The sequence below is a fragment of the Mustela nigripes genome, chromosome 13, assembly GCF_022355385.1.
Source record: "Mustela nigripes isolate SB6536 chromosome 13, MUSNIG.SB6536, whole genome shotgun sequence".
Taxonomy (NCBI): Eukaryota; Metazoa; Chordata; class Mammalia; order Carnivora; family Mustelidae; genus Mustela; species Mustela nigripes.
Window position 1 is genome coordinate 144170090 of NC_081569.1, and position 11741 is coordinate 144181830.

The following is an 11741-nucleotide window of genomic DNA, read 5'->3' on the forward strand; positions in this document are numbered from 1 at the left end:
CCCTTCCAGCAGCCCTCAGTTTGTTTCCCAGAGTTAAGAGTGTCTTTGGGTTCGTCTTCCTCTCTGATTTCATCTTCTTTTATTTTTCCTTCCCTTCCCCTATGGTCCTCTGTTTTGTCTCTTACGCTCCACAAGTAAGTGAAACCATATGATAACTGACTCTCTCTGCTTGACTTATTTCACTCAGCATCATCTCTTCCAGTCCGCCATGTTGCTACAAAAGTTGGGTGTTCATCCTTTCTGATGGAGGCATCATACTCCATAGTGTATATGGACCACATCTTCCTTATCCATTCGTCCGTTGAAGGGCATCTTGGTTCTTTCCACAGTTTGGCTACTGTGGCCATTGCTGGTATGAACATTCGGGTGCACGTGCCCCTTCAGATCACTACATTGGTATCTTTAGGGTAAATACCCAATAGTGCGATTGTGGGGTGGTAGGGTAGCTCTATTTTCAACTTTTTGAGGAACCTCCATGCTGGTTTCCAGAGTGGCTGCACCAGCTTGCATTCCCACCAGCAGTGTAGGAGGGTTCCCCTTTCTCCGCATCCTCGCCAGCATCTGACATTTCCTGACTTGTTGATTTTAGCCATTCTGACTGGTGTGAGGTGGGATCTCATTGTGGTTTTGATTTGTGTTTCCCTGGTGCTGAGTGATATGGAGCACTTTTTTATGGGTCTGTTGGCCATCTGGATGTCTTCATTGGAGAAGTGTCTGTTCATGTCTTCCGCCCATTTTTTGACATGATTATCTGTTTTGTGTGTGTTGAGTTTGAGGAGTTCATTATAGATCCTGGTTATCAATCTTTTTGTCTGTGCTGTCATTTGCAAATATCTTCTCCCATTCAGTGGGTTGCCTCTTTGTTTTGTTGACTGTTTCCTTTGCTGTGCAGAAGCTTTTGATCTTGATGAAGTCCCAAAAGTTCACTTTCTCTTTTGTTTCCTTTGCCTTTGGAGACATATCTTGGAAGAAGTTGCTGTGGCTGATATCGAAGAGGTTACTGCCTATGTTCTCCTCTAGGATTCTGATGGATTCCTGTCTCATGTTGAAGTCTTTTATCCATTTTGAGTTTATCTTTGTGTGGAGTCAGAGAATGGTCCAGTCTGATTCTGCATGTGGCTGTCCAATTTTCCCAGCACCATTTATTGAAGAGATTATCTTTTTTCCACTGGACATTCTTTCCTGCTTTGTCGAAGATTAATTGACCATAGAGTTGAGGGTCCATATCTGGGCTCTCTACTCTGTTCCACTGGTCTATGTGTCTGTTTTTGTGCTGGTACCATGCTGTCTTGGTGATCACAGCTTTGTAATAGAGCTTGAAATCAGGCAACATGATGCCTCCAGCTTCAGGGTTTTTTTAATAGTTTTTTAAAAAAATATATTTATTTGACAGGGAGAGAGACACAAGCAGGAGAAGTGGGAGAGGGAGAAGTAGACTCCCCGCCAAGCAGGGACCCCACTGCGGGGCTCGATCCCAGGACCCTGGGACCATGACCAGAGCCAAAGGCAGACACCTCACGACTGAGCCACCCAGGCGGCCCTCCAGCTTTGGTTTTTAAAGTCTGACTTTAGAACACAGTGCTTGATTTTTACCTCGTCAGACACATGTAATAGCAAGAAAATCCTTGTAGAGAAGTCTTAAATTTCGGTTAGTAGCACTACTGTTTGTAGTGATGCTAGGATTATTACTTGGAAACTGTGTTAAACATGTTATAAGCCAAAGCTAACAAGTAATTGTATGAGTGTCCGGGGCCGCATGTTCGCGTGTAGAGAAGGGAGCAGAGTACAAACCCGCGCGGGAGGAGAGCTTGTCGTCCCCGAGGGAAACGCGTCCCCGCACGTCCACGGCAGTGTGACCCGCCGCAGCCGAGACAGGATGGCGGCGTTCGTGTCCCCCGGAGACAGTGGCTGAAGAAAGGTGTGGTGTGCTTGCACACACGGCGCGACCGTTCTCAGCCATGAAAGGGGAGGAGATCCTGCCGCGTGGTGGAGCCGGAGGCGCACTTTGAAGGGAGCCGAGTGATCGTCTCCAGGTGTGGAATGCCAACAGCGACCTCAGGCCGCAGCGGGACCAGCAGGTGCCTGGGGCAGGGCCGGCAGAGCACGTGAGGGGCACATGGACACACCTCGGTCGGCCGGGCCGGGGATGGGCCAGGGGCGCACGGGGCGCGGTGCTGCGTCCTGGGATGCTGCTGAGAGCGCAGGCCTTGAGCATCCGCATCACAGGGAAAAACCCCGATTCTGCGAGGTGACTCGGCGGTCGTCCTGCGGTATAAGCAAACCGCGATGGTTCCATGTCCCCCGGAAACCGGTGTGACACACGCCAGCTCCATCACCATAAAACGGGGTGGGGGGGTAATAAAATTAAGAAGCAAGAAAAGAAAGCAGCCCTCGTGATGTCACGGCTGACTTGGAAGCTCTTGCCAAAGGCCGTCGGCCGTGTGACCGCGGACGGAGTGGGGCCGGCAGCCGGGCTGGTCAGGAAGCAGGAATGTGCGTCGCGCGGGGCACGAGCCCTGGGTCCTTGCTGGGAGCGAGGCAGGAGGCACTTTTTTCTAACAGTCAGACAGAGCATCCCACGCCGGGGAGCTGAGAGCCAGCGGGACCCGGGGCCCCCGAAGCCCAGGACGGCATTGCTGCCGGGACGAGCTGTCTCTGCCTCACTCCCCGCGCCCGGTTGCAGGGCGAGGAGCAGAGACTCCGTGGGGAGGACAGGTGGATCTCCGGGTTGTGGCCAGGTCAGACGATGCAGCCGTTAGTGCCCTTATGAAAGAGCCCCCAGAGAGTCCCGGCCCTTCCCTCTCGGGAAGACACAGCGAGGAGAGATGCAGGACCCAATCTGCGCGTGCCGTGACCTTACTCCCGACCCTCAGAGTGGTGAGGAGCAAGTGTCTGCCATCTCCAAGCTGCCCGGTCCATGCCGCTTGGTTAGAGCAGCCTGAGCAGACTCAGGGAAGCCTGGCTACGCTCCTGGGAACACGGAGCTGACGGCTGAACCCCAGCAGCCATTGTGGGCCACGAGGCTGCTCATCCACCCCAGGGTTCGGGAGCTAGGGTTCCCAAGGAGGGGCCTGGAGGGACCTGGCTCCCCATGGCCTTAGAGCCAACACCATCTTTAAGCCACCAGCCCCTAACCTTGGTTAGTGCAAGAGAGAGATGCACAATCTTGCTCGAGCCAGGCTCCTTGGGTCTCTGGAGCTTGTGTCGAGCCCAACTGATGCCCGGGCCTCCACCTGGGGAGTGGGGCCGGGGGAGAGACTTTCTCTGGAGGCGGCAGTTCCCAGCCGCACCCTCTGACTGGCCCACCCAGTTCCAGATGTCTGTTGGGGGCGCCAGCGAGGGAGGTACTCCGGACGAAGAGGAAGTGGCCGAAAGGGGAAGCAGCGGGCTGCAGGGAGCAGGCAGGTGGGCTGGGGGCGGGGGCAGCTGCCGGAGCTCAGGGCCTGCAGTCTGTGGCTGGAGCAAGATGAAGGCCAAGGCGGTACCCCCGGAGGTGAGTCCGGGAGCCCGGGGCCAGGCGGGAGAGGCAGGCCGAAGCGGGCGGCCAGCGAGCCCAGGCCCAGGGGATCACAGGGCGCCCCGCGGGCCTGGCAGCCTTACCCCAGCTCCGCAGGGCAGGAAGTCGCACGCTGCCAGCCGTGACCGCTGATGCCCGGAGGGCCCCAGCCTATCCCCAGCCCAGGAGCACGGTGGCTATTGGGCCACCCCCTCCCCACGGCCGGCCCCAGCCCAGGGACACAGGCTTTCTGTCACTGCAGCGAGCCAGCAGCTCTGCAGCTGCCTGGAGCTGCCCCGGGGGGGGCCTCCCCAGGCCCCAATGCTGTTCCGAGGGCCCAAGAGGGGGAGGATGTGCTCCGGGGAGCGGAGGTCAGAGAGGCGCCTGGGACAGCTCCGAGTCCCAGTGGGGCTGTGGGGCTCTGATCTGCCCTCTCTGCCTGGGACACTTGGGGAACAGGCCCCTTTCCCCTGTGGTACAGCGGAAAGGTGGGGGAGGGAGCGGCCAGTCCAAGGAGGTCCCTGGGGCCCCTTCGCTCAGCCCCCAGCCTCGGACTTCCCAAGCGCTGCATCTCCTGAGACTCGGTGAAGGCTCGATGGGCCCCGGGGCGTGGGCGGTCCCCTGAGCTGGGCTCTGCCATGTGGGAGGCAGAGTGAGGTTCTGAACGCAGCTCTGGGGGAGCATCCTGGCTTCCCTCTGGGGGGACTCCCTGGTTCTGCCGGAGGCCTCGTTCTGGCTTCCGAGGCCCCTCCCTGCACTCCCGGCGGGCGCACCGATCCCTGGAGTGCTTGGCCCACCGAGGCCACTATGGGGGAGCCCTGTCCGCCTGGCTTCCAGCTCTCTGTGGGACTAGCTGCCCTGAGGGGGTAGAGTCCTGGGGCAGAGGGGGGCCCCCACACAGCACCCCAGGTTCCCTAGCCCTCAGGCCCCCGGATGGCAGCGAAGGGTCTCCGCTCAGCCCCCGCCGTGCCTTCCCAGCTAGGAAGTCCTCCTGAGTCCCAGGAGGGGGCTGCTGAGGCCCCCCAGGCTGAGGCCCCACCCTGGGAACGGAGCAGCCCGTAAGGAGGGCCCAGCTGAAAGCAGAAGTGGCTCCGGGCCTCACTACGCACGTGGCTGAAAGAAGGAACCAAGGCTCAGACCCGCGGGCGCCCGATGAGAGCAAGAGGGCGAGGGGAGCCAGAGGGCCGGGCTAGCTGCTCTGACACAGACGGACACGAACACCCACGCGCGTACACACACAGCCATGCGCACACGCGCACACACGCACACGCACGCACACACAACGCACACACACACACACGCACACCGGCTTCGGGCTCCACACGGAGTCCCCATCTGCAGGGCCTGCGGAGGGCAGTGGAGGGCAGACCAGTGACGGGCCTGCGGCTGCTGGTGGCACCAGGTCGCCGTGTCAGGGGCCGAGAGCTCCGCAGAGCGCATCAGAGGCCCTGGCGCCCCCGCTCCACAGGCCCACAGCCCGGGGACAGAGAGCCCGAGCGCAGCAGAACAGGGGGCTCGAGGGAGGAAGCTCCGCAGGCAAGGATGAGACCAGCCAGACCAGCGCGCTTCCCTCAGCTCCCCAGTCCCTGTGTCGGGGCCCAAGGGAAAGCCTCAGGCCCCTTGGTCCCCCGGCCCCACAGTGAGCTCGGCCCTGCTCAGCGGCCTCCCCATCCTTTGCCCACCCAGCCCCCTGCAGGCCTGGCCCTCCCTGGGAGCCGGGGACAGTCTCTGTCAGCACCGGAAGGGCCACCTCAGCCCACCCAGAAGTAGAGCAGACGCACGCCATCCGGGGACCCCACGGTGACACCCTTTTCCTGCTGCAGGTGCTGGGAGCGCTGGCCGTGCTGGGGCTTGGTGCTGGGGCTCTTGCCTACTTCCTGTGGCAAGTGTACCTCCCGCCCACCAGTGGCCAGCTGCACCCGGAGGAAGGGCCCACCTCGTCCCTGGGCCAAGGCTCCCGCCGGTCCTGGGAGCCCCAGAGTGGGGAGGCTGTGCCACGGCTGAAGGACGCCTGCCGGTGAGTGTCTGTGAGGTCTGCAGGCCCGCGGCCGCACTCAGCTCTGCCCCTCTGTGAGCTTCCCGCCCTTGGACCAGCCCGTCGGCCGGCATGGCCCTCTGCCACTTCTCAGAAGAGAGTGCTGGCCGGGAAGGGCGGCCCCAAGGTGGGGATGGGCCGGAGCTGACGGACTTGGGGTATTCTGCGCAGCAACACAGGCCGCTGCCCCACAGCTCCGCTTCAAAGCCCGGAGCCACCTGGGCAGCTTCTCAGCCTTCCTGTCACGGTGTCGCTGTTCCCAGCTGCCCGGCCACCTGCCTTTCACGCTTTCTGCTGTGGGGGGAGTCCTGCTCAGAGCCCCGCCTGTGGAGCACAAGATGCGCTCCCACCACCCCTGGTCCGGGCCCTGCCTGGGGCCAGGCCTGCAGGGCGCTCCTGCACCCTGGGCCCGGCCGGTCAGCTTGGGCCGCCTCCAGCAGCCTCCCTTCCAGTCGGCAGCCCAGACCCAACCTCGGCTCAGAGCGACGGCTCTCCAGCAGCCGTGCCTGGAACTGGGCCGGGCCCGGGGCCCCAGTCTGCGCTGCTCCCTCCCTGGCTCCCCCCACCGCCCCCGGGGTCGCTGCCCGCAGTGGGCTCGTGGGGCTCGTGCCTGCCCCATCCAGTCTAGTTGGCTCCCCTGGCCTGGGCTCGGACCCCATGTTGGTGGTGACCCCCCGGCCTGACCAGTGGGGACGGGGCAGGGGCCGCGAGGTGGGTTGGTGGCCCCCGTGCTCCGCTCAGGCCCCATGGGCTGTCTCTGCAGGCTTGTCCTTGTGGAGAGCACCCCCCGGGACCTCCCTGCCCAGGCCGGCAGCCCGTCGGCCCAGCCCCTGGCCCAGGCCTGGCTGCAGCTGCTGGACGCCGCCCAGCGCAGCATTCACGTGGCCTCCTTCTACTGGTCCCTCACAGGGGCCGACATTGGGGTCAACGACTCGTCTTCCCAGATGGTATGGCCGGCCCTGCCCACCCCACCTGGGTGCCGGGGCGCATCTCTCTCACTCTGAGCTGTGGGTGGGCAAGGTGGCCTCCCGGGAGAGGTCTGGGTCCTTCCTAGTTGGTGAGGCCTCACCCCCCATGGCTGGCCCGGCCTCGCAGGGGGAGGCCCTTCTGCGGAAGCTGGAGCAGCTGCTGGACAAGAATATTTCCCTGGCTGTGGCGACCAACAGCCCGTCACTGGCCAAGAACTCCACGGACCTGCAGGTCCTGGCGGCGCGAGGTAGGTGCCTGTCCGGCCCGGGCCCGCAGCCTCGGGGGCAGGCACGGTTCGTGACCTGCTGGTGCCACGGACGAGGAAGGCGCGCCGAGCTGCGTGGGAGGGGCCAGGAGGGGCCCGGTGCTTCGCTCGTTCGCCAGGAGGGCAGGGGCCTGGGGCGGCGTGCTTAAAGTCAGCCTCGCGGGACTGGGGCTGGTTCCAAGGGGCCAGACGGTCATCCTCCGTGGTGGGCAGAGGTGGGTGGCCTTGGGGCCCCCCTGAGCCCAGCTGCTCTGACCTGTGGGTGGGCTCGGGCTGGGAGCTCAGCTGGGAAGTGATCCTTGTAGCCCCGGGCTCTGGAGAGGGGCTGCCCCGAGGGGTGCGGGGTCAGTCGGTGCTTTCGTCGCCTCCCTGCGAAGTGGGGATTATGACGGCATGAGCTTAGCAGGACTGCTCTGAGGGCGAACAAGCTGTCCCACCTCGAGGAACTGGGCTTACCGTGAAGCGGACACCTGGCGAGACCCCGGTGACCGCACCGTCCTCACCCCCCGGCCAGGTGCCCAGGTGCGGTTCGTGCCCTTGAGGAAGCTCACCGGGGGCGTTTTGCACTCCAAATTCTGGGTCGTGGACGGACGGCATGTCTACCTGGGCAGTGCCAACATGGACTGGCGGGCCCTGACGCAGGTGAGTCCCAAGGGCAGGGAGACCCATCAGGGACCCGTCCGCCGCCCGTGCTCCCGAGGCCTGGCGATGTCCTGTGCAGCCCCGGGTGGAACAGGGGTGGGGCGTCACCCTGGTGCGCGGAACAGGCGCCGGGTCGGGGGTTCGGGGATCCTACACGGCGCCTGCCCCCGCGCCCCGGAACGTCGTTGCTCCCACGGGAAGACGCCGCAGTCTCTGCACCAGGGAAACCTGCGTCCCTGAAGGAAAAGCAAAGCATGAAAAACCAGCCCAAGAAGGGTGGCGGCCAGCGCAGCCACGCCGGTTGTCGGTCGCCGGACAGGGACGCGACGAGCGACTTCTCTTAGGCATCTTCTGTTTCTGCGGCAACCAGCACGCGCCGCGGCTTTGACGGTTGGGTACAACGTGCAAGACCAGCAGGGCCCCCGTCACCCCGCAGCTCCTGCGAGCCCTGTCTGTCACACCGTCTGTCCTGACTCCCGCGGCGCTGCTGCCAGCGCGGGGGCCACGCTCCGTCCCGGGGCAGAGGCCCGCCCCCCGCAGCCGCCGCCCTGTCCCTACAGGTGAAGGAGCTGGGCGCCGTCATCTACAACTGCAGCCGCCTGGCCCTCGACCTGGAGAGGACCTTCCAGACCTACTGGGTCCTGGGGGCACCGAGGGCTGTCCTCCCCAGAGCCTGGCCTCGGAGCTTCTCGTCCCACATCAACCGCTTCCAGCCTCTCCGGGGCCACTTTGACGGGGTGCCCACCACGGCCTATTTCTCCGTAAGAGCGGCCAAGGGGGCCTGCCAGATCCCCGGGGAGCCTGCCCCGCCGCCGTGCTGCCCAGCGCCCAGGACCCAGCTGTGGTCCCCCGGCCAGCGGCGGGCTGTCCACAGACCCAGCTCCAGGAGAGGACGCAGGCTGCGCCGTCCACGGCCACAGGAGACAGGCAGCCTGGGAGGGGGCGGGGCTTCCCGTGGCCCAGGGAGGGGGGCTCAAATAACTGTTGGGTGGGGTGGAGGGGCTTTTGCCTGGGGCCTGCGAGGGCCAGGGCGGACCAGCTCATCAAGTGGGTCCGTCTGGGAAGGGGCTGGGGGCGGGCGGACCCTCCATCTGGGTGAGTGGGAGCAGGGGCTGGTCTCTGAGGCCCAGCATCAGGCTGGGGCCGGGTCCTCCGGGGGGCCGGGGGTGCAGCGCGGGGCAGGCTTCCCGGCCTTCCTACCCAGACTGAGGGCAGCCCGAGGTCCCGGTGCAGAGCCTCACTCTCCTGTCCCCACCTCTCCAGGGGGCCCCTCTGGTCTTCCTCTGAGATCCCACATGCTGGAGGGTGAGGGCAGGCTGGGTCGCAGGTCCAGGAAGCAAGCGGCTCAGTGCCCTCGGGGACCTCTCTGCCTGGACAGGCCTCGCCACCGGCACTCTGCCCACACGGCCGCACGCGGGACCTGGAAGCCCTGCTGGCCGTGGTGCGTGGTGCCCGGGAGTTCATCTACGTCTCAGTGATGGAGTACTTCCCCACCACGCGCTTCAGCCACCCGGCCAGGTAGGGGCGTGGGAGCCCGGGATGGGGGGTTCGCTCTGCGGAGGGGCAGCCCCTGGCGCATTTCCTCTCCCACTGGGACCCCTGCTCAGCCCTGGCTTGCAATCAGGGTCCCCGTTGGCCCGAGGACCCTGAGCCCCCCTCCTACAGGTACTGGCCAGTGCTGGACACCGCACTGCGGACAGCAGCCTTCAACAGGGGTGTGCGCGTGCGCCTGCTGGTCAGCTGCTGGCCCCACACAGACCCCAGCATGTTCCCCGACCTGAGGTCCCTGCAGGCCTTCAGCAACCCCGCGGCCGGGGTCTCGGTGGATGTGGTGAGGACCCCGCAGCAGGGCCGGGCTGGGGCGGGTAGATGTGGTGAGGACCCCGCAGCAGGGCCGGGCTGGGGCGGGGTCCTCCTCCCCCTCCTCACGTGCTCCCTTTCTGTTCCCCAAAGAAAGTCTTCATCATGCCAGTGGGAAATCACTCCAACATCCCCTTCAGCAGGGTGAGCCACAGCAAGTTCATGGTCACAGAGAAGGAGGCCTACATCGGTGAGCAGGCGCTGCCCCAGGACCCCGAGTCTTTGAGGGGCACCGAGCACGTGTGCATGACCACGGAGGCCACAAAAACCCACAGAAGGGGGACATGACCCCCAAGCAGTGGCTGGGCCAGGGTGCTAAAGGGGACTCAGTTCTCACGGGCGGCACGGACCCCTCAGGACAGAGGCGAACCGAGGGGGGGCTCTCAGGTCCAGGACAGGTCCAGGCTCAGGGCGCCAGGCGGGTGGGAAGCCCCAAGCCCCAAGTTTTCAGGACGCTGAGTCGGGACACCAGCCCCAGGGGAACTGGGAGGAGCCGCACCGCACGCGCGGAGAGCTGGTTGGCTCTTCTGCATCTGAGGGGCTGGCCCGGCTGCAGTTTCTGGCAGCAGAGTGGCCTTGGAGCCCCTCCGTCCCCAGGGTCGTGGCTGAGCCTGATGGCTGGGCCCTGCGGAGGGAGAGAGCCCCCTCCCAGTCACACGGGATTCTCTCCCGCCCACTGCCCCAGGCACCTCCAACTGGTCGGAGGACTACTTCAGCAGCACCTCAGGGGTGGGCCTGGTGGTCAGCCAGAGAGTGCCCAGCGGCCGGCCGGGGCTCCTCACCGTGCAGGAGCAGCTGCGTCGCCTGTTCGAGCGAGACTGGGATTCCCGCTACGCCGTGGGCCTGGACGCACAAGCCCAGGGCCAGGATTGCGCCTGGCGAGGCTGAGGGGCTGCTCTGCCCAGTCCCCGGCCCGCAGCTCCCGCGTCCCGCTGCGCCTCCCCACCTGCTGCGGGTCAGGGCTCTGAGCCGCCCTCCTCACAAGCCCTGCTCACGTCGAGGACCTCCCAGCTCCCGGCCCTTGGCGCCTGAACCGGCCCCTTGCACGCCCCACCTCCTCCAGGGAGCCTTCCGGGATTGTCCTCCCTGACCCACAGAGCCACAGTCCCTACCCACGAAGAGGCTTTAGAATCCACGCCCCTCCCTGCCTGTCTGTGTGGGTCTGGCATGGGCGGCTTCCACTCCTCCCGGCCCCAGGCTGGGGTTCTGCACCCCCCATCCTGCCACCCTGGGACGGCTCTGCCTGCCTGTCGGTGCCTAGGCCTCACCCACAGGAGCCAGGGGTGGGGCTGGAGCAGGTGCTGGGACGTGCGGACCCAGGATGGGGGACAGATGGAGAGGGGAGGGGTGCAGGGCTGCTGTGTGGCCCCAGGACCATGTGCAGTGAGGGCCGGCACTTCAGGCAGGGTCGAGAGAACCTGGTTTGGAGCCAGGGCTGGGGGGGTGGGGGTGGGGTACTGGCACCAAGCCGGGGTGGAGCCTTGGACACGGACCTGCCCAGGGGACACCGCCCCAGGAGACGCCCGGACACCGCCCTGCAGAGGCTCTGAATCCTGTTTGACACCTGGGTTCTGGCCCTTCTGCCGGATCGGAGGCCGTCCCAGCGCACCCACTTGGCCTCTCCCGACTTCTGGTTTCTGACCAAGGCTCCAGAGCCCACCCGATCTGTGGAGGCCGCCCTGGGCGGCAGTGTGGGGTGAGCTCCGTGGCCAGGGAACCCTGGACTCTGAGGGAGCTGAGCGAGGAGATGCCCGCATCCGCCCTCCCACATCCTGGAGTGCCGCACCCCTGCCCGCCCCGTCCTCTCTGCCCCAGAGTGAGCAGGAGGGCTGCAGTCGGGCCCCGTGTGTCAGCATCCTTGTCGGTGAGGAAGGTCCCCGACCCAGCCTGCTCCCCTGCCCAGACCTGCAGGGCAGACCCAGCCTCTGGGAGCTGGTCTGTGTGTGAGCAGCCCTGGAACAAACCAAGCCCCCCGCCGCTGTGGCGGCTCCCCACAGCTCCTGTCCCCTGCCTGTGGACTGCACAGCGACCCCCGTCAGAAAGAGACCCTGTCCTGGACCCATGGTGCCCTCCAGAGCTGAGTGGGGGTTTGCACTCTGGTCCTGGCCCCCAGCAGCGGTGTCCCCGGGCCGGTCAGCCACGAGCCATCAGGTCCCAGTGCTCCAGGTCGTGCCTGGATGACAGGGAAAAAGCCACAGCCATGGCCCAGTGGCCATTGCCACGGAAGGGGCTGGTGGCCACACGTCGGGGCAGTCTCTATCGCCTGTTCCAAAGCAGACCTTCCCGTCAGGAGACCCAGCTTGTGAGGCTTGAGAGGCCCCCCAGGGTGCCTTGATGTGGCTCCTTCTGTGCCTCGGTGGACAGACTCACGACCTTGTCCCGGAAGCCGTGTCCTGTGTGACCCCTCCCCTCGGCGGTGGGCACAACCGTGTTTGCTTGTAAGCAATAGAGCACACAAAGGGGCCAATCTGTCA

At 64.8% G+C, this 11741-nt stretch overlaps 1 protein-coding gene across 1 annotated transcript; it reads left to right on the top strand.

The window, feature by feature from the left end:
* Nucleotides 1-3374: 3374 nt before the first annotated feature.
* PLD4 (phospholipase D family member 4) lies at nt 3375-11741 on the top strand. Its single transcript, XM_059374144.1, has 10 exons — nt 3375-3493; nt 5320-5513; nt 6295-6478; nt 6627-6747; nt 7280-7407; nt 7968-8168; nt 8786-8925; nt 9073-9238; nt 9361-9457; nt 9953-11741. The coding sequence occupies exons 1-10, from the start codon at nt 3467-3469 to the stop codon at nt 10153-10155; spliced, it is 1461 nt and encodes a 486-aa protein (XP_059230127.1). The 5' UTR covers nt 3375-3466; the 3' UTR covers nt 10156-11741.

Coding starts and splice junctions, on each gene's coding strand:
- PLD4 (XM_059374144.1), top strand. CDS start 3,467: ATGAAGGCCAAGGCGGTACCCCCGGAG. Junction 5,514..6,294: donor CGGCTGAAGGACGCCTGCCG/GTGAGTGTCTGT, acceptor CTGTCTCTGCAG/GCTTGTCCTTGTGGAGAGCA. Junction 9,458..9,952: donor AGAGAAGGAGGCCTACATCG/GTGAGCAGGCGC, acceptor CCACTGCCCCAG/GCACCTCCAACTGGTCGGAG.